The sequence below is a fragment of the Alligator mississippiensis genome, chromosome 3, assembly GCF_030867095.1.
Source record: "Alligator mississippiensis isolate rAllMis1 chromosome 3, rAllMis1, whole genome shotgun sequence".
NCBI lineage: Eukaryota > Metazoa > Chordata > Crocodylia > Alligatoridae > Alligator > Alligator mississippiensis.
In genome coordinates, this window is record NC_081826.1 from 86,526,224 (window position 1) to 86,548,669 (window position 22,446).

At 39.4% G+C, this 22,446-nt stretch overlaps 1 protein-coding gene across 2 annotated transcripts in view; it reads right to left on the reverse strand.

The window, feature by feature from the left end:
- The window catches only part of TTC39C (tetratricopeptide repeat domain 39C), a 64,209-nt gene extending 42,852 nt beyond the window's left edge, over positions 1-21,357 (reverse strand). Inside the window, exons 1-3 of one of the 2 annotated variants that reach the window (XM_006264484.4) lie at positions 21,095-21,357; positions 1,625-1,673; positions 582-710 (exon numbers count right to left, since the gene is read on the reverse strand). In XM_006264484.4, the coding sequence (XP_006264546.1) occupies positions 582-710; positions 1,625-1,673; positions 21,095-21,237 (321 nt within the window). In that variant the 5' untranslated portion in view covers positions 21,238-21,357. Of the gene's footprint in view, positions 1-581; positions 711-1,624; positions 1,674-20,989; positions 21,059-21,094 lie in introns of those variants that run through there. The other variant, XM_019487240.2, reaches the window with a different exon arrangement.
- Between the last annotated feature and the right edge of the window lie 1,089 nt (positions 21,358-22,446).

Here is a 22,446-nt window from a genome sequence, read left to right on the forward strand (position 1 = left end):
TTCCATCTCAGCTTCCAGTCTTCCTTTCCAAAGGCTCCTTGTTCCAGTCTTCTCCCTCTGCCCTCCCACAGACCTGACTGAATCATCCTCTACATTCAAATAAGACCATTTTCTCCGCCATTCTCCCTGGGCCTCAGAGGACTGGTTATTGAGAGCAGAGAACAGGCTGAATCTTGATCCAATGTCTGAAATTTGGCTTGCCCCACAGTATCCTGGAGTGGCAATTGCAGAGGAAGTCCAGCTCATCTCAGTAGGGTCAAAAATGTTTGGAGAACTGAGTCACAAGTCTAAGAAATATCTACTAAGAAAGTGCAAACTAAAATATTTCAAAGACTTTTAAACTTGGCTGAATTTGGGTAGATTTTCTCAAGGTGGCAAAGTGGCACAGCCCTTTAAAAAAGGCCACCCAGTCTGCCAAGTTGCCTTTACTCCAAAGTATTCTCAGCTATAACTCAGATATTAGAAAGAACTCTGCTGCAAAAATCTATTTTTAAATGCCAAATGAGAACTAGAAAGCTAGAAGGAAGTTTTCAAAAATACTTACATAGCACACATTAATATTTTACAGATGCTGCACTTACATTTTTTTTAATTTTATTCTTGATTGTTTCTATAACTCCAGCTTCTTCGCTCTCACACAATTTTTCTGTGGCTTTCAAGTCATCACATGCTAACTGCATTTTTTCTTCTTCAAATGTCATCATAGCATTCTTCCAAAAATAACATACGAATGAAAAATGACAAAAATCATTAACCTGCTATTGCTATAATAGCTACATAGAAATGCTAAATTCTTTTATAATAATACCTGAGGATAAACTGGTACCCAAATTTGCATTCATATATATACATATATGTATTAGCATGCATACTAATAAACATACAGGCTCGGGTGTTTATGCTTGTATGCTTTACTGAAATTGCAAGAAACTGAAATCAGGCTTATTAACTGACTCCACTCTCTCTAAAAGAAACTGGATATTTAAAAAACAAACTGAAAATACTGTTATATTCTCTTTTTTTTAATCTAATGTAAGTTACATAAATTCACTTTCAATTACTGTTATCCAACACAGTTTCTCTCTGTACAGATACTGTTTTATATAATTTAACCACATATATAACTTGCCTCAAAGTCAAATAAATAAATAAATATTAATTAATTTATTAAAAGGTTACAGTCTAATGGGCAATAAGCAGGTGCATTGTATTACTTGATAAAAGGATCACTAACTTCAACTGAATCTATCTAAACAGGGTCTTAAGGACAACCAATTTTTTTCTAATGCTTTATCTAATGGAAGTTCTGAACGACAAGCATATGAAGTACTGCAGCTATCTTTAGAACATTAACCAAGCAGAAGCTTTTTAAGAAACAAGATACAAGGATACTGTGTGGTGATGTTCTACTGATTCAGCATATCAGCTTGGATAAGCAAACCCAACAAGACTTTCTTAATGCTGGCCTGAGGTAAGATTTATTAAAAGAAAAACAACTAAAATGCCTTTTGTGTAGTTTATAGCAGTGGTTTTCAATGGACACCTACCTCTGACAAAGGTACCAAACCACAAACCCTCAAGCTCCCCAAATACACTTTTTGCTTATTTTGTCTTACCAACTTACCAAAAAACTGACAAAGCTGGCTCCAAAACTCATCAATGGACTATGGTTTCTGTCAAGAAAACAGCACAGTTATAACATTAACCTAGTTGCTACATACCAGCATGCATGCATTCTCTGTTGGTGTCTGCAATATTAAATGACCAGATTTAATTCCATCAACCTCCCAAAATTATTAGGAAATCAAAAACTAAAAAAATTTTATCCAGGGTTAAACAAATTCTCTGAAAGAAAAAAATTAAATATGATGTGAATTTATAAAAATATATTAAATATTTACTAAGTTTAATTTTATTGTATTTTTATTGCCCAAACAAATTTTCTACAGATTAAACAAAGTGAAAATCTACACAAGCAAGATACACTCAAATTCTACTTTTGTGATGGTTACTGGAAAATACTAATACAAAAAATTGTCCCAGAAAAAAATGTTAATTAATACAATTAAAATAAAAGGTTTTATAATTAATTATTCTATCCAAAGACCATATATACTCTGTGTATTTATCTGGGAGCCAGAAGATATTCCCTTGCTATTCACAAGGGAAAACTCACAATAAGAACTCAGCATATTTCTCTGTAGCGTTCATTCACCTCGCTGGCGTAAGAAGAAGAAGTTACACTGCCTGTATCTGTAATGGCTTCCAGGCCAAAAGCATTTTATTAATCTCAGGAGAAGACTAGCAACAGCCCTGGTCTTGCATTAGTGAGACAGTGCTCTGGACTAATGTAGAGCCACACTAATCCTCCCTTAAGAAGAAACCAAAGGTAGCAGAGTCACAGCCTTCCTATGTAACAAATTAGAAACCAACTCCCCCAAAAGCCATTTTTGTTTACCTTGATCACCACCACAATCCATCAACCTAATGACCTGGCATCCTGTACCATGGTTATGCATAGTTAATGGCATTGCTGCATTACTCAATTATTCCTTTGTCCTCAGCTACCTGTTTCTGAACAGATTTCCTCCACTGTGTGTGGATACAACATTCCCTCATAAGTTGGGGCATTTTCACACATGCCGAGTCTGCTCCAGCAGGCTGGATTTTGCATCGGAGCAGACTCTATTAAACGAGTCTGCTGGAGCATGTAATTGATGCTCCCAGTGCTGCATCTGGTACAAGTGTGTAAGCAGCACAGCATGCATCAGTGCTGAGAAAATGGCAGGTGATTCACTTTGCACTAAAACACATTCAAAGTGCTTTAATTTAAAACACACCACTGCTGTTTTCTCAGCACTGGCATGCACTGCGCCACTTACCCACCCGTATCTGATGCAGTGCCAGGAGCTTTTACTTAGTGCAGACCGCTAATTAAAAGTGCCCAGTGCTACGTCAGGACCATATGTAAAGATGTACCCAAATTGTTTTTCATCTTGCAAAGCATTAGCTGCCACAGCGATAGATGCCTTAAAAATGGATATGTAAGAGTGTGATTGGAAATGGGAAGTTCCATTTTCACAGTTCATAGCAAATAAGGAAGTCTGTTCCTTAACTGCTTTGTTTGACAGAAGGCAAGGCAGGGTGGCATCCTAGAAACTAACTTGCTCAGAAAGGCAAAATGTTTTGAGAGACGTAAAATAAACTAAACCAATTAGGAAGACTTCTCCTTTTCCCAAGAATATCGCTAAAGGTATTCCTTATTGCCAGGTTTATAACAACAGGGTGAAGGCAACTTTTAGGACAGAAATTCAGCAGGCAGCCAGGATATAGGCAATGCCCAAGCAGATTTCAAACTAAATGAACAGTCCAATCACACAATCACTGTAAAGCTCTGATTCAGACTAGATAGAGCTAACAACAGTCAAAAAAAATTCTAAATAATCTCAGCAGTACCATTTATCCACAATGGATAAATAAGTTCATAGAAATCAAGTGATTTTAATTTCGGTTAACATATGTATCCATACGTAAAACATGTGATCACCATCCCTTGAATAAGGGTTTACAGTTTAAGGATTGCAGATTTACAGCACATTTTAGTTGAACAAAATAGAAACACACACTTTTTCTCTAGTCTTCTAGGAAGGAGATGCGTTTAGGGACTCATACTGTAATTGAGGTGATATAGTTATGGCTGGCTCGTTTTGTCCCAAAAAGAATACTGTTTATTTAAATCTGTAAACAATGTAAAATGCTTACAGCTAAGTAGTAGTACTGGGATACCCATCAAATTTACCAATTAGAAATATTACTATAAAATACAAGTTTCTGATATTACTTAATCTACAATAGTGTATAGAGTTATCAGAAAGGTAAGATGTTGATACAGGTTTTTATTAGTTTTCCTGTGTTACATTTTATACAACCATAAATACGTAGGCTTAGAGAAAATGGCAAAAAGGAATGATAGAGGAGCAAAAGAACTAGAATTACCATTTCATAAACTTATAGCATGTTTACTGATACATTTTAAAATGTTGATTTTTTTTTTATATACTATAACATCAAAGAAAAAAGCATACACTTTAAGTAAATATTCTTAATTATTTTTCTCTCCTGAATATTATTGTTGTCAGGCAAGCAAAGTAGCCACCAGTAACTATCACTATGTAAACTATTCAATACGTAAATTGTGTTCTGGAAACGGGTTGTGTTACAACAGACCAACAGAAACCAGGTGCATATTTGCTGCTTTAACTTTCAAGTAAACACCTACTTCAGAGGTTCTGTGCCAGGCCCACAATCCATCTTTCATGGCTCCTAATTAAGACAGTCTGTTTAGGGGTACACCAATAAAGATTTTCTTGGCCAATACCAACAGCTGATGATTAACCAACCACAGCTGCTGATCTGATAACCTATATTTAGTAATAGTGCAAGGTACTTTAAACTACTGACACAAATAAACTTTTTTTTGTTTGTTCTACATTTCAGGCACTCACCTCCTGCCTGCTCCAGCCATCAATAAGGAAGGCAGTGACCACCTTATTCCCCACACATCGCCCCCCCTCACCCATGGCTCCTACCTACAACCCCAATCCCCGTGCAGCCCATACAGCCGTCCTGGGCAGGCAGGGGAACCCTCACATGGACAGTGGCGCTGGGCGCATTTGGAGGCCCAGAGCATGCCACTGCCTCAGCACTGGTGCACCCCACATAGCCGAGGTCCCATGGCCACCAGGGAGAAGCCACTTTTTCAAAGGCGTCTGGTGCCCAGAGGTGCGGAACGTCCCCCGCACGGCATTACTCCGCCTGCACACAGCCCAATGTCTCCGCAGCAGCCCCAGTGATCTGGCCCTTGCTGCACACACAGAGCTGCTGTGACAGCAGCAGGACCCTATAATGGTCCCTTTGTTGCCAAGTGCAGCACCCCCTCCCCCTCCTCACCGGGCCCTGTAGTCTGCTGCGGGCTCAGGCTGGTGGCAAGGCAAGGGGACCAGACAATGCTCACCAGGGTGCTCCAGGCACATGGCCGTAATTATCAGCTACAACGACCAAAAAAGCTGATGAAGTTATTTTTCCTTTCATTAGTGCTGGTCCAATTGCCAACTGATATATCAGTGTACCCCTAATTCTGTTCAATGAATACTTAAGTGTTCGTTCTGAACATGTAACCTCTACTGTAGACCACAAGAACATTCTCAACTACTATGTCATCACTACCTACGTTGATTTTTATGTTAGCATAAAGAAATCCTACTTATCACCTTGAGGAAGGGAATGAACTTTCACTCTACTTTTAAACTGTTTTACAAAATGCTATGGTCCAAAAACTGCACAAACCAATCGTGCAAGTCTAGCTATTTAAGGCCCAAACCAATCTGCATACAGGACAGATAGGCAGAACAGGAGTGCATATTTTTGCATTTTTATTTTGAAATGGAAATGTAAAATTATAGTAGATGTCAAACTATTCTTTATTCAGTATCCCCAAAGAATAAATCAGTAATGAACCCCCTTAAGAAAGTAGTTTGTTTTGTTTGTAAAGCTTTAAAATATTCTTACCCCTCTACCTGTTTTTTTTAAAAAAATACAGGATATGAGTAACTACTTACAGTTTCTCTTTCATAAGCAGAAGTCTAAAAGTCACTAGACTGCAGTGTGTCTACAGAGACATTTTATCTATGGAACAAATGGATGAAATGGATGGAGAAACCATTTTATCCTGGAACAAATTGCAACCATTCAGCTGTCCATATCTGTTGCTCTGGGACAAACCCTAAAAAGGTTCATGGGATAAAAAGTGCTAACAGTTTGTCTCAAGACATGGCAAAGTGCTTCTAACTGGTTCTTCTGGGATTGCATCATTGCATCAATGGCAGAAGAGAGGCAGCACACTGAGCCACTCATTAAAACCTGACTGGAAGGGCAACATGTGTACACAGCAATCCCAGGCCTTTTCTGTTCCAGAACAAACACAGGCACAACTCGTCTTAGGACAAACGCAATATCTATTCCTGGCCAATGTTTTCATCCATGTTGAGAGTTCAAATTAATATAATTCAAGATATCTACAGTTTATAGTTCAAAAGTATTTTAGCATCTGATTAACTATCTCAAGAAATTTGCTTATAAAATGTTGGGACAAGAACTATCTCACTATAAGTTTGCACCAAGGAGTCCCCATTAACAGAATAATAAGACTATCAATTTCTGAACAGAAGATTCACTCCAAGCAGCTAAGAATATTGAGCATTTATACACATACTTTTTCGCCCTGCGATGCCACTGCTTCAAGCAGACTATTAGTTGCATCTGCTCTGCACATGAGCAGAAGCGCACTGTGCTGCATGCAGTTGTATAAGCAAAATGCGCATCAGTGTGCAGAAAATGGTGGCAGTGCACTTCTGAACTAAAGCACCTGCTATACGTTTTAGTTCAAAAGTGCGCCACTGCTATTTTTTCAGTGCCGACAGGCATTTCACTGCTTATACAACTGCAAGCGCCCCAGCACCAGGTGCTGTTCAAAGCTCCTGGCACTGCAGCACTTGTGTAAAAGTGTCCATTATTTGCCTAACTGTGAACACCACTTATGTCTTCTCTCCATGGTTGAGTTCTTCTCTTACAAGTGCTTTCTCTAAGCTGGCTTCTGTTCACACCAGAACATCTGAGCTGAGTTTAGTGGTGCTTTCAACTCAAACTAGATTGCCACTCCTGGGTTATGGCTAATAGCTAGGTGCTGCTCCCACTCAGGCCAGCCTCTGCCCCATCACAGTAAGGATGTAGTATAAACCTCTCAGATGCTGATAAATATTCCAGTATCTTCCCATAATCTCCATCATGCACCTGAAAGCACAAATTTTCCCACATGGAGAAAGAAAGTATCGTAACAGTTCAGCATACTCCACCACAAGGAACCACAGGCTATGATCCCAGATGTCCTACTAACACATAAATGACCACAACACCAGCAAAACCATGGCATTTTCAAAAGGCTGATCTATTAAAAGTACAGTTTGTCCCAGGACATCCAAAGTGCTTCTGAATGGTTGTCCATCATGGAATCAATGGCAGAAAAGTGGCAACAGTACTCTGAGAGATACTTAAGCTAGCTCTACACAACTTGGCTTTAGGACTCTAAGTAGTATATTAGTCTAGACACAACATTACACAAACAGCTAAATCTACTGTAATTCCAGAACTAATGCATGTAGTGAGAGCTTGGATATTCCTGCAAAAAGCTGCCTTGCACCATGTAGATTTCTTAACAAAAAGCAACCACATTCACATATAGATCAGGACATTTTTTCACAGTACTACAATAAGCAGGACAGATGCATTCAAAATGTGCCTGGGTGCTGATCACAAATTAACTTTGCATTTGAAAATGCATTCAAATTAAAGGAGATCAAAATGGCAACTGAAAGACTAATGCATTTTTCTGCTTCAGTATTTTTAATATACCACTTCCAGTTAGGCTCACAAAAGCAAGACCGATGGGAGTCAGTTAGATTAACAGTTATAGTGGGGTCAGTTAGATTAACAGTTTTTTCCTCTTTTTGACCTAACTTGCTTATTCCTAACAATATGGATATAATATGCAAAATGTACAAATTTATTGTCACCAAGTAAACAGAACTGCAAGTATTTTGTTTAATGTTTCCTGTATTGGTAGATTGGCTTTAAATTAAATCTGTTACTCTTATTTCAGGGGTATACTTGATAGCCATGTTGGTCTAAGACAAAAAGACATACAACCTGTTCCAGTTGGTCTAATAAAAAGTATAATTTTGGAATCAAGAGCTCTATATTTTTACTCTTATTTCCACATTTTACTCCTCCCAATTTTAACAGCAAGATATTTTGTATACTACTCTGCAGTTTCAGATGACAGAGTTGTTACTGAAATTAAAATGGTCTGTCAATCTCTCTTTACAGCAATTTACCTTGTTTACTGACCTTTGCATCTCCTAAACATCTTAACAATATGCTTATCACCTCATTTTACATATTTATTAGTCTGGCTTGTAATCCATTAATGGACTTTACCACTGTTATCATCTTTTTTTGTTTTCTATGGTGTTTCAGCACTCTTTTCTGGATGAGCATTTACAATCCTGAATTATATAGATCAATGTAAGAATTGTGAAGCAGTAGAATGTTTGTAGTCAGCAAATTCGTATTTGAAAGTCTAACTCTTTTACTAATCTAGCTCCTTTATTAATCTTCCCTGGAATTCAAGAGGAAAACAACTGGAAGGAAGCATAAATTAATATAGGTTGTTACTGTTTTTTAAAAAAAAGTAGTAATCTTTTTTCCTTAAATATTATCTTTAGACAGCTTCCAAAGAATTGCAGAGGTTTGTTTTTCGGATTTTTTTTCCCCCAAACGTAATACTACAAGGATCATACACGTGTTCTTTTCTCAAGAGAACAAAGCCAAGACTAGCTGGCTCCACAAATTTCTTAAAACATGGTATTATCATCATAAAGAGATATTGGTTCCTTAAGTGATATGTTTTAGGATGAACATGTCAAGTAGTGAAAAAAATCCAAAGGGTGGCCAGCAAGATCAACTGCTGAAGTGAATTCATGGGTCCAGAATATCGGTAGCACTGAAAAAGTGATCAATAAAGAATCTAAGGACTTTATCACCTTTCTTGTGTAAAACAACAGTATAATACCAATTCTCCTGTTCCTCATTTGCTCAGATGCATTGTGTGAACACTGACAGTTGCTTCTACTGAATTATTTCTATGCTTTAAAAGATACTGCAATCAGTACCATCATCTTGGATATTTTTCTTACTCCTCTCACTTACCATATTTGGCCATTTACTAAATTATGGTTAAGACTAGCTTGCTTGCTTAATGGCTAAAGAGGGGGGGGGGTGAAATTTAGTTGGAGCTGTGCATTAAGCTAATTTTTAAACACTGTAATACATTATCAAGACTAAATTTAAAAGTGCAACTGATGCACAGTAAAAGAAGTCTAGAAATATGTGAAAATCCTAAATTGTTTCTATTCTTTTTCCAATAAAATTTCCTTCTAAATATTATTTAATGGTCTGAATCCCAAGCTGCAACACAGAAAGCATTTTTACTGTAAAAATACAAGTGTTTATATTATCTTAATAGCATCTTAATACTTAACAGCATCTTAATACTTGATGCCACAAAAATGCATGAGTCATCACTTCACTGGGGATCTTAAAATGACTAATTTTGCCTCAGAAAAAAAGATGCTTACTTTGCCCCATTTAAAGGCACGCACATAATGTTACATAATGTTAATAGGCACTTATTTTACAACTGAAAAAAAGCAGAGCTGAAAAGGAGTGAGAGAAAAGACAATCCACATTTTTCTTCATATCATTACCTGTTCATGTCTCTGCCTATCCCATTTTCCTTGACCATTTGTGCAATATTTAAAAATAGAATGTTGCATATTTCTCTTTAAAAATACCTTCCATATCTCTTCATGCTGTTCAAGACAGGAAACTATCAGGCTGAGTCAAAAATTAAGGTTTCCTGTATTTCATGTCTGATGAAGCTAGTTTCCCTTATTAAAATGGATTTTACATTAGTGTTCCTTAGACACTCAGGGTTGCAATTACATATGTATTTCTGTGGAAATGTTTAGTTAAGAATCATTGGATGGTGTATGGAAATAATCATAAAGACAGTTGACACTCAAGTCTGAGAGCACAGTTTCTGTCTTGTGAAACTAAATTCTGAAACAGAGGAAGGCAGAGAGATGTACACACTATATGGCCATATTTTGGAGGTAGGTACTACTGGAAAAGTAAATGCTCCTGTAGCTTATTAGCAATAGAAAATAAAATGAGTTATTGATTTTCCCTTGCTTCTTGCCCATTAATTCTGATGTTGTATTAATACCACTTGAGCATATTTTTTAATCTATACCTTGTTTATTCTGATAGACTAAAAAGGTCTGATCTGGCTACAGTTGAAGATACCCTCTCATTCTGCTCTAAAAGAGTTGCCATCATTTTGTCAGAAATGGACTCAGGAAATGATTTAGGGCTTTAGAGTATAAAACACACCAAAATTTAATTCGGCATTTTGCTAGTATCAAAATCATGAGATGTGGCTGACTATCACATTCATGTCCATACACCTATGATGCATGCGCCACTACTTTTCCGCTACCCATATAGTTCCCAGGTTTATTAAAGCAAATCTTGCCCATCTCCTTGCAGAATCTGCAATGCATACACATATATAAGTCTACTGTTAAAGCATAACAATCTTTCTGCAAAGTCTACATCAACTTTTAAACAGTATTTATATTATCCACATGGGCAGACAAGGTTCCTTGGGTGAATCTGATACCTTTTACTAGACCAACCCAAATAGTTGGAAAATAGTTATTAAGCAAGCTTAATTATCCACATGAGCTCCATCAATTCCTGCTTGGCAACGAGTTCTCAAGTTAAAAGTAAAATCTGCTTGCTATATGTCAAACGTCAGTGAAGACAAGGTTCTTTGGATGAATCTGATATCTTTTATTAGGCCAACTTAAATAGTTGGAAAAAAATTTTAAGCAAGCTTTTGGGTTTAGAAACCCTTTGTCGGGCTAAAGAAGTTTCTGTAGTTAGCATGTGCTTTTCCTGGATGGAATGAATAGTAAAGAAGCCAAAGGTTGGTATGTGTGCAAGAAAGGCAGTCAGTGAAGATGTAAATTGAGGAGTCAGCTGGTGATTCTTAAGATTGCCATCTCGCCAATCTTAAAAAGGTTTTCACCCAACAAGGACACTCCTCCAGAAAGATAGACCATACATTTGAAAGAGGCACCTGGATACCACGTGGAAAATTGCTGCAGTACAGAAGTAAACCCTCCGTGAATCGCACACCGCTGGTTATGATATCATCCCTCTCTCAAACGCATACAGAAAATCATCAAACAATTGCAACCCATACTAGAAACAGACCCTAATCTTAAAGAGATCTTCCCAGAGCCACCCACCATAGCCTTCAAACAAGTATCGAACCTCGCTAACCTCATCACCAGAAGTAAACTTCCTCAGGCCCAGAACATACCGAACGGATCCAGACCATGCCACGACAAGAAATGCAAAACCTGCCAACACATCTCCACCACCCCCACTATTACTACACCCCACAACAGAGCCATCAGCATTCCCAGATCTTACAGATGCACCTTCAGAAATGTAATATATTTCATCCAACGCACCAAGTGCCCTGATGGAAAATACAGAGAGACCAAACAACAACTGTGCACCAGAATGAACACACATCGGAAATCTATCAAAGACAAAAATACGCACATTTCTCAAAAGAAAACCACTCTCTCTCCAATCTCTCAGTCCTGATCCTCAAAGGAAACTTGCAAAACACTTTTCAGAAACTAGCCTACGAACTTCACTTGATCAACCTCCTGGATACTAAAAATCACGGACTAAGTATAGACATTGGATTTATTACACATTATAACCTGCCTGACATCTGACTCCCCAGGTGCTTCGCCACTATTCTTCCCCCTTCTCCCGCCAACCTCCCCGACCCCCAGCCTGTCTCTCACCCACTGACTCCTCAATTTACATCTTCACTGACTGCCTATCTTGTATGCATACCAACCCAGCCTCTGGCTTTTTTACTTTTCATTCCATCCAGGAAGAGTACATACCAACTGCAGAAATTTCTTCAGCCTGATGAAGGGTTTTAAACCCAAAAGCTTGCTTAAATCTTTTTTCCAACTATTTAGGTAGACATGGTTTTTTGGGTGAATCTGATATCTTTTATTAGACCAATTTATGTCCTTAGACCAACGCAGCTACAGCCTACACCCCTGAAACATCAGTGAAAAAATTCAAGACGTTAATATTCCAAAAGCCTAGTGAGGTATTAGACATGAAGCAGCACAGTGAGTACTCCTGCAATAGGAACAGACATATAAGCACTTTTGTACATTATTATGCAAGTGATTCTCAACTAGGGTTCCACAGCACTATGAGGTGCTTTTCAAGGGTACCGCAGGATGCCATGCTATGTTAGAACTGTTGGATGCACAATTATAACTCACAAGATAAACTCAGAGATTTCAAATAGAAATTCATAGCATTAAAAACATTCTGACCTGTTACAGTCCAAGTTCTCTGCAATAGAAGAATCTACTACTTGTTCTGCAGGTAGAAAGTGAGTAAAAACTAAGAGTTGGCATATTCTGAGGAGTGCCCTGAACTTAACAAAGGATGCCTCAAGTCTTAAAAGGTTAAGAACCACTGGTGTAGATACTGTCAGAAATCTTAAATTTAGCACTTTTGAAACAGCAAATGCTACAGGGAGTACTTCCCTACACAACACATGACACGAGATTAATTTTTTATGAATTAAAATATTCTTTTTGAAAGTTTAACTCATGTCCTCAAGGGTTTAGGTGAATAATCATCTATCATGGCAAAATCTGAGTTTTCTCACTGAGGCAGATAGATAGCAAAGCAACTTACCAGAAAATGGCAAGACAATTCCCCCACACCAACAACTTTAAATAATTTTCATGTCTCTCTTCATGACAGGGGCAAATCTCCCCTCCTTCACCCCTGAAGGAACCCGATAATTTTCAAAGAATGGTTCCCATTTGAACCCCTCTTGCTATGAACTTGTAAACTTCTAATCGCCACATTTTTCTTGCTATTAAAACATTTTACTTCTTTTATTTCTATACTGTCCACTTCAGTCTGCCTGTCCCAGTTTCACACCTCACTTCTGCCTCTTACTGATGAAAGTGATTGAACTTACTACCAGTCTGAACAGAAGCTAAAAGTAAGATCTACCAGGGACAGTAAACTGAGTTTCCTGTTGGTTTTTCTCCACAGTTATGCTCATAGTCAGTAGGATTAAGGCAAGGAGGGAAATTTTGCTTCAATGCTTGGTCCTGCTGATCAAGACTGCAAGCTGAACAGTCCAAACAAGTATATACATGTGTACAAACCGGCAAACATCAAACGGGTATTAAATAAGCGCTGGTAATGTCAACAGCAATTTGTACAGTTTGTGAAACTCGAGAGATGAAAGACACACGATCCCTTCCCATAGACCAGAGCACAGTGTCTGCAGGTCTCTTATCTGCTACCAGACCAGTGACTGAAAGAATACAAACAGAACTTTTTATAATATGCACACACTATATACTATGAACTATATATTACACTACTATTTAGAGAGAGACAGAATTAGTAAGACATCTTCAAGTACATTTTCCCCTTTTAGGCATTGTTAAATTAGCAATATATTCTCAAGTCTATTAAGAATTTTGATTACTCAGTTCACAAAGGAATTAAAAGATACTATCAACATGGTCAAGTATTAATATTATATAATAAAAATGTGAAATAAATACAAGTAATAGGTTTAATTCCCAAAACAATGAATGGAAAAATAAGAGTAATGAAAACTGAAATGTAAGAAATGCTACAAATGTATGGATGAATCTTAAACTACCTAACCTAATATTTTTAAAATGGCAGATAAGTCTTAAACAATACAAAAGAGCTATACTAAAACTCATGGCCTTTTAAGTCCATTTATTTAACAGATAATTATTTAATTAAATATAGCATGATTTGTGCAAATACAATCTTAGAAAAGACTGCACAAACCGTTTGTTAGTCAGTATCTTATCTAAATATATTAGTAATTTAAATCAGAAATTAGCAAAGTTCAAATTATGATCAAATGATACACATTAATTGGAACCAAGAAACATAGTACACAATTTGAATTTATACTTTAAAATTAACTCAATTTTGTGTTACTATTCATCACTGAATATACCTCATTCATATCATTCCTCTTTTTCACCATCTACAGAGATGTCGTAAGCCATTAATTTTACATACTATGGCCAAGTTCATTTCCCAGAATGCCTGCTCAGAAGTCTGTGCTGCTATTTCTAGAGTTTGTTACCACTAGAACCTCCATTTTTGTATATACTTCGCTTAACCAATTTTAGTCCTATGCTCCTAATTAGCTCAGCAGTGTGTTGCATATCACAAAAAATTATCACCATCCCACACATCACCAGTGGATGAAAGAGAAGAGGCAACTCTTTTTTTTCACTGAAAAGTAACCTATGAAGGAAGTCGGGAACAATAAATTTTGTCTTCACTAAAAATAGTAAAACTTAAATAAATTTTACAATATTTTGGTTGTGACAACTGATCCTTATATTAATAGCTTAAATTAAATTTGAGCACTTGTTACTTTTTCAGCTCCTTTCTATATAGCCACTGGTCCTTCTCAACTGAAAAAAACCTACTTTCTAACTGTCACCAATTAGAGGCATAGTAATCTCTCCATACAATTAACTGTTTTCATATTAAATCCCTGTAGCTCTAAAAAAAACTGACCTAACTGCAATTTTTCTGATGCAGCAAAAATCATAGTTTACTTGCTGCAAGCTACTCTCTTGGTTTTTGATACACTATCTTTTCTAGTATTTCAAAAGCCTCTCTTCAGTCAGTTCAAAAGCTGTGAAGCAAGTGTTATCTTTGTATTTCTTCACCATTCACCTGCCTTCCCCATTTACTATACTTCCTTGCTTCTCAGCCTGTATAATGCCCCTCAAAATTTTTCCATTATATAATATTTAAAATTGAATGCAAGATGAGATCTGGACCCCCCTCCCCCCGGGTTCTTCCCCCAAAATGACATGGTGTGGTGGGGGGGAAGCCTGGTCTTGGATTCAATGTTGGCCCAGGTCAAGTGAAAGCTCAGCAGTGGTTTCAGCCCCGGCAAGGGGCAGGGATGGTGAAGGGGCCACAGCAGTGGAGGGGACATTCCACATATAGAATATAATTATTGGGGGTCATCTTAAATTTGAAAGTCATCTTGGATTCAGGTTAATATGGTAATTGTTATCCTCACTTTAATGGGACCTTTCTAGCTTTGTCTTCACCTCTTTAATTTTTTTTTATTGCCATTTCTAAATATCGTACTATTTACTTTTTAGCTTGAGCTTTTCAAAAGTCCTTACCACTCTCTTTTGACTTCAGTTTAAAAACCATCATCCCAACATTTAATTATATCCAAGGGTCAAAAAAACCCTCCACACTGCTGCATTGCAGTGCAGAGAACAACTGAACGTGAAGTACATGAACATGCCATATACCGCACAGCTGAACTCATCTGGATGCGGCCCACTAGTTTTGAGGTTGTCACGCTTAGATGTTTGAGAATGTAATGAAACTTATAAACAAGGGATTAAAATTGATTTATGTGCTTTTCACAGAGGTTATGGACAAGATTAGAAACGACTGACCACAACAGCCTGAATAACTCACCAAGAAAACTGCTAGCTCAAGGAATAAGCCTAAGAGCAAAAATGAAAAATGTCTGTACTGCACATTTTCTTCCACAAAGTCGCTCCCCTGGGATTTAAAGGAATAAGATGCAAATATCATTTCTCTGCAGCCATAACAGACCTAACTCCCCACACTTCAGACTTATCACTTCTTTCTAAAGCAAAACTTTAGCTTTCCTTTCTTACATTTCCCTGTGGATATCTAGCTGTCATGCTCAACACAGCTAAAAAAAGAGCTCCTCTTCTTCCTCAGCTCTCTTGACTACTTCCCATTTCACCACCATGACCCCCTCTATCACACAGGGCTATAAAGTCAGCATCAGATTTAAGTCATCTCTCCAGGGTGTCACATCAAAGTCTTACTGATTATTATATTTTTTCCTTTTTAGCAATACATCTAGAAATTTGGCCCTTGCTCTCACCCTGCTTCAGTCCTGCTGCAACATGCTTCCTTGTCCTGTCAAATGCAATCTCCCTTTTATCCATTCAGAAAAGCTACTTCTAAAATAACTTCTCTAGCCTGTGGCTTTAACCCCCAAATCCTGCACTGTACAGCCCTCCAACAGCTCCTCCTCTACTTCTGCATCAAACAATGGGTACATGTCTTCACTTTCAAGATCCTCACCATCTCATTCACTGTCAAAATGGCAGTGGCCTGCCCTGCTCAGTCTATGATGAGGGAAAACCTGTCTCCAACTCGTTAAATTTTCAAATAGCATCTTCCGCCCTTGCTGCCTCTCAAATTTGATAGGAACTCTATAAACATCAGAAAAGTCATCTCACTGCTCTCCTTCTCAAAATTCGTTTGCTATGATTCCTACAAGAAACACTGCTAGCACGCTGACCAACAGATTCGCCATCTCCTTTCCTACCATTCATCTGTTCTCTCTTATCCTATTTCAAATAAAAGGTCCTTAGGACAGGGACCACCTTTTTTGCTCTTCATATAACGCAAGAAGGTCCTAGCTTTGGTCTCTTAAGTCCAACAGTAAGGCACTAAATCTAAGCTTGCTAATGTTACAATGAAGTTTAAGTAAAATACAACTTACTTTTCTTCTCCTATTTGGTGTCCTCCATCTCTTTTCTTACAGCAAACAAGGTGCGCATGTTCCTGCTTTGTCCTCCACTATATTCTCCTGTCTACAACCACCTCAGATTTTCCCTACTACCTCCTAATTATTTCTTCTTCAAACAATCTCTCAATTATCATACTTTGCTTACTTATCCCACTATCTTTTACTACATAGGAACACAGTCAAAAATCAGGTGAAAACTCGGATGTCTCTGAGCCTGGGAAAGGAAAGGGTGCTGGATTTCTATTGAAGTGCTTCCCTGCAAGGTTCTCTTGTGTGTCATCAGATGCCATCTCTGAATTCTAGTTAGTGGAGTCAGGAAGGAAAGGGAGAACATCAGCTGTACCCTTTTAACCTGCCCCACCTCAGTCTCCGCTCTGCACCCTTTCTGATGACTAGATCCCAGGTCTATTTCCACTTGCACTAACAAAAGCTACAAGAAACAAGGAGAGTAGTATTAATCGATTTTGTTACTTTCAGTGATGTTCAAATGGATTTGAATAGCAACAGAGAAATTTGAGTTAATTTAATTCTGTGGCAACCCAACAAAACTTACAAGCACCACAGACCCTGGAGCTGTCAGCTCCAAACTAAGAAAAATACTTCATCAGGTTATATTTGGTTCCCATTTCAACGGCTGTCACTACAATGACTAGGGCTAGAATCTAAGCTTATTTAAATAAGGCCTCTGCAGAAGTCAATGGTACTCACACAAGACAGCTACATACTTGCTGACAGCAGAGGATTTTTCAAGCTCTGATTATGCTCATCTGTTAGCTGTTCTTGAAAATAGGGCAAGTCACAAATTTTACCCTGACAAAATAGCATACAAAACCAATCAATTCCAGCTGCAATTATCTGCATGGCTTGACACACATAATAGCAAGTTCAACTGCTTCCTTTAGACTATGAGTAAACAGGAGAAAGTTTATTGCGAGCCATAGTTTGAAAGGTACTCCCTTGTATTTTTCTCACAATCAAACTTTTTTTCATGTATTGTGAACAGGTATCTAAGTGGGAAAGTAGTATTTCTCGCCTTTTTAAGAGGAGCCTTTACATGTCTGTATCATTTTATATATACACATGTATGTACTAAATTAAAGGCACCATTTTCTAGACTGCCTCCTGTGTCAATGATTAAATAAATATTTAACTTTAAATCAAATGAACAACTCTCAATACAGCTACTGGGAGACGCTATTGTTTGGTCCAGCTGTCCCATTTAGAAGAGACTATTTCTAAGACCATATATTTAGGCATACAAGGACAAAAAATGTGTGTCAATGACAAATAGCTACAAAGCAGTGTATGATAATGTTTCTTATGAGGATTGAAGTAAGAGCATATGCACTAGTAATAAAATATAACTTCATAAATCCGGCACGCTCGAGACCGAGCACCTGCCAGAAATTTGAAAATTCCAGAATTTTTTAAACCGGAGCAGCAGCCACATGCAGAGTAGCAGCATGGGGTGGTGGATGGTAGCGGCAGGTGCCATGCGTAAGCTTCCCCCTCCACTGCTCCAAGATCAGCCACTGCTACTCCACAATGTAGGGTATTTTTTTTAGAAGTGCTGGATTTTTTAAATTCCAGATTTTTTATATCTGTATTTATAAGGTTATACTGTACAAACAAGTGAAAGATGAAAATGGCAGAAAAATAACTGAGAAAGTTAAAACACAAGTTATACCTAACGAAACCTGAACTACTTTGTCTGTAGGTTGTTTAAACAAAAGCAGTAGTTCTTCAAAGTCTTAGGTATTCCTTTTTCACCTTTAATGACATTTCAATCACTAGATTTAACAAATTTAAAATTACAATTAGGCCAGTTATTATCAAGCTATGAATCACAAGCCCACTCAATCCATTTTCAGGTTAAGTAGATTTGATCAGCATCTTACAGTAAATGCTCACATGGCAAGATTAACTATTGCACAGAATCCTAGGGCACCTTCTTTTAAAAAGGGGAAGAGGGGAGACTGAAATGTATGAGGAGTAATGTTTAAGATTCACTGACTACTGTAGTATGAAAGAAGCTGATAGCAAATATAGTATGTACAAATAACCTATATAATTTTATTTTATCTCTGATCCTTACACTGTTGAACTACCAAAAAAGCTGGATATTAAAAAAAAGACTTCAAAAATAAAAAAGTTCCAGGTAAATAAATTTTGCAATCTGCAGATGATACAACTATTAACAGCCTTTATGCTCAACATAAATGTGTACACACATTTAAAGTGTATGATTGTAGCAATTCTGTATCTTAATAATACTACACACTATATCAACCAGTGTACAATTCCAATTCCTATACTGCTCTCAAATTAGGACAATTAAAAGCAGCACCACGCACACTAAGACAAAACCACAGTAACAGTTCACCACAAAAGACATCTCAGAAATAGGTTATGGCCTGCAAATTTCAAGCACCTACAAGTCCAATGAGCTAAAAGGGTAATTAACATTAATTGTGGGGTTTAGATGTATAAAGAACACAATATCCAGACCCAAATCTTCAGCTTCAAAAATATCAGTTAGTTATAACTACCAGAATTACACACCAACAGCAATGTAACACACTTAGTTACAAAACACAAGCAGCTAGGAATCGGAAACATACATTTATCTTTGTTACTGTCCCTTTGTGTGCCTTAGTTTCTTTGCTTGTAAGTCTTATCCCCCCCAAATTCTACTTATATCAAGTTTTATATTTTGTAAGTGAAATATTAAGGATGCTTGCAAGCATATTCTTTCAGTCAACTTAGGCCTTCAACAAATATTTCTGATACAGACAAGGGCTCTAGTACGCATGCATTATTTAGAAAAGTGTATAACACACATCAGGCGCATTTATTTAATTATTTATTTATTCATTCGCTCGCTCGTTCTATAAGCTGCCCTTAAAGGAATCATTCGTCTCAGTTAAGCAAGAAACACAGAATGATATATGACAACATGTCAAACACATATGACAACAGAAGTTTTCAAAAGAGGAACAACATCTGCTATTACTTTTGAATAATTTCTGCAAAGCAACTTCTTCATTTATAAATCTAAACTTGTGATTCTTACCTAGGCTGTCACAGCGGCCTGGGGTACTGCGAGAGCCCTTTAAGGGCTATGCCAAGCACTGTGCAATATTAGCACTGTTAGGTATGCACACACCTACACATAATTCACAGGATAAACTCAGAGTTTTCCAATAGAAATCCACAGTGCCAAAAGCATTCTGCCCTGCTGTGATCTTTTTGAATACTTTGCAATGGAAGAAGGGCTCTCTTATTTTTCTGTAGTGAAAAAAATGAGAAAGCTGAGACCTGGCATTTTCAAGGTCTGCCTTAAGTCTAAAAACAGTCGAAAACACTCATCTAGACCTAATGCAATGCACATTCTATTAACTACCCTTACAGCCTTCATCATGGTAGCATGCAATGATCTGCTGTCACTCTCACAGAATCAGAGAACATTAGGGCTGGCACGGACCTCAAGAGGTCATCTAGGCCAGTGGTTCTCAACCTTTTTTGTACCAAGACCCATTTATAAACAATGATGGCCAGTCTTGACTCAGTGCCCCTCAGTCCTGACCCACTGTCCCCTGCCCACAAGCCCCAGTCCCTCAGTGTGTGGGGCAGGGTGGGGACTGTGTGGGGAAATGGGGCCCCCCCAAGCAACCCCTCGCAGGCTGGATCTCTGCCAACCTGCCCCCATGTCCCATGTTTTTCTCCTTTAAAGGAGAACCCATTTAAAGTTTACTGATCCATTTTTTAGGTTTGTTCACAACCCTTTCATATATTCTTTTGACCTATGGGTTGAGAAATGCTGATCTAAGTCAATCCGCTGTTCCAAACAGGGACACCAATCATTTAGAAACTACCTCTACCCTGTCTTCTGCCCAACTTCAGACTAACATGGCAAGCTACCCGTTGCCATGTGCCACCAGTCACAACCCCTCGCTCTCCTGTACAGTGACTTCCAAGGACACACTGACAGGCAGCAAAAAAAAGAAACCGCCGGGGCCATAAAACCCATCACATTTAGTCTTCTTGGGGACAGGCGGCATCACAGCACCTCAGCCCCTTGGTGGGCACATGTGAACTCTTCAGGGGCACACACAGGGCCCCACAGGGAAGAAAAAGTGCCCTGCAATTTGGGAGCAGGACTGCAGTCACCCTCTGAAGCCACACGCACTAGGAAAGCATCCTATGCTTAACATCCCCCCCCCACAAACTGGGAGGAATGAGGAGATTCACATCTGAGTACACATGCAGCCAAATACATACAAGGATATATACATATGTATGTGCATGTACACACACACACCCAGGAGTGCATCTGCTGAGACTGGTAACGCAGGAGACTGGGTTCCAGGAGGGAAGTCTCATGTCTCCTACAGACCCGCAGTGGGGCCTGGGCTCCGAAAGGGCCCTCCCCCCCATCAGCTGGCAGCGCCCGTGGGCGTCCTAGAAAGCCAACCAAAGGGCGGGGGGGGGGGAGAAAGAGCAGCTCCCCTCCCCCCACAGGTTGGCAACCCTTACACAGCGCAGCGCAACGAAATTAGAACGTACCATCACCAACGCCCCCCCCAGCCAATGCGCCCGCCCAGCGCCTAGGGGCGACCCCCCGGGGCGGAACAAGCCATTAAGGGTGCGGGGGGGGGGCGCGGGGGGCACCTGTACTTCCTGAAGAGCTGGTCGGACTCGCGGAAGCCGTTGTTCAGCAGCATGTTGATCCCAGCCAGCGCCAGCTCCGCGTCCTCCAGTGGCAGCGGCGCCTCCCCATCCTCGCGAGGCAGCGGCTGCTCCCACCCGGCCATGGCGGGGGTAAGGGGGGGCTGTGCTGCGAGCACCCGGCCGCCTCTGCAGCCTCGCGCCCGCCACCCGCCGCCCTGTGCCCCAACCTCCTGCAGGCAACGGCTCGCGGCCAGTGCGCAGGCGCTGCGAGGGCGGCCGCGCTTCCCGCCAGTGGCTGGGCTGCACCTGCTGGCGTCCCCGCGCGTCATCCGCCTCGCTGGGCGGGGCGCCTTGCTGGGGGTGGGAGCTGCTGGGCCCCAGGCTGGCGTCTCCGGGACGAGCATCCGGGCAGAGTCGCAACCGCTCTGAAGCCTTCCCTATGCGCGGAGGCACGGCCCTGCAGCTCGTACAAGCCTTCAGCTTTTTTGGTTTTTTGCAAAAATATTTATTTCTATATACGTACGTTTGTGTGTGTATACATACAGACACGCACCCACACCCTATACCTCTGCCAACCTGTCTTGTGACCAATATGGTTCACTTGACAGTCCATTTTCATTCCTGTTACAATAACCATGCCAGACAAGGTTCCATGGGTGAATCTGATATCTTTTATTAGACCAACCCAAATAGTTGGAGAATAGTTATTAAGCAAGCTTTTGGGTTCAAAAACCCTTCGTCAGGCTAAGGAAGTTTCAGCAGTTGGTATGTGCTCTTCCTGGATGGAACGAACAGTAAAGAAGCCAGGGGCTGGGCTGGTTTGCATACAAGACAGTCAGTGAAGATGTAGATTGAGGAGTCAATGGGTGAGAGACATTCCTTTGAGGATCAGGACTGAGAGATTGGAGAGAGAGTGGTTTTCTTGTGAGAAATGTGCCCTCACCAGTAATTGGGTATTTCTGTCTTTGATAGATTTCCGGTGTGCATTCATTCTGGTGCGCAGTTGTTGTTTGGTCTCTCCTACATATTTTCCATCAGGGCATTTGGTGCATTGGATGAGGTGTGTTACATTTCTGGAGGTGCAGCTGTAAGATCCTGGGATGCTGATGGCTCTGTTGTGGGGTGTAGTAATAGTGGGGGTGGTGGAGATGTGTTGGCAGGTTTTGTATTTCTTGTCATAGCACGGTCTGGATCCTTTTGGTGTGTTCTGGGCTTGAGGAAGTTTGCTTTTAGTGATGAGGTTAGCGAGGTTCGGTGCTTGTTTGAAGGCTAGGATGGGTGGCTCTGGGAAGATCTTTTTAAAAATAGGGTCTCTTTCTAGTATGGGTTGCAATTGTTTGAGGATTTTCCAT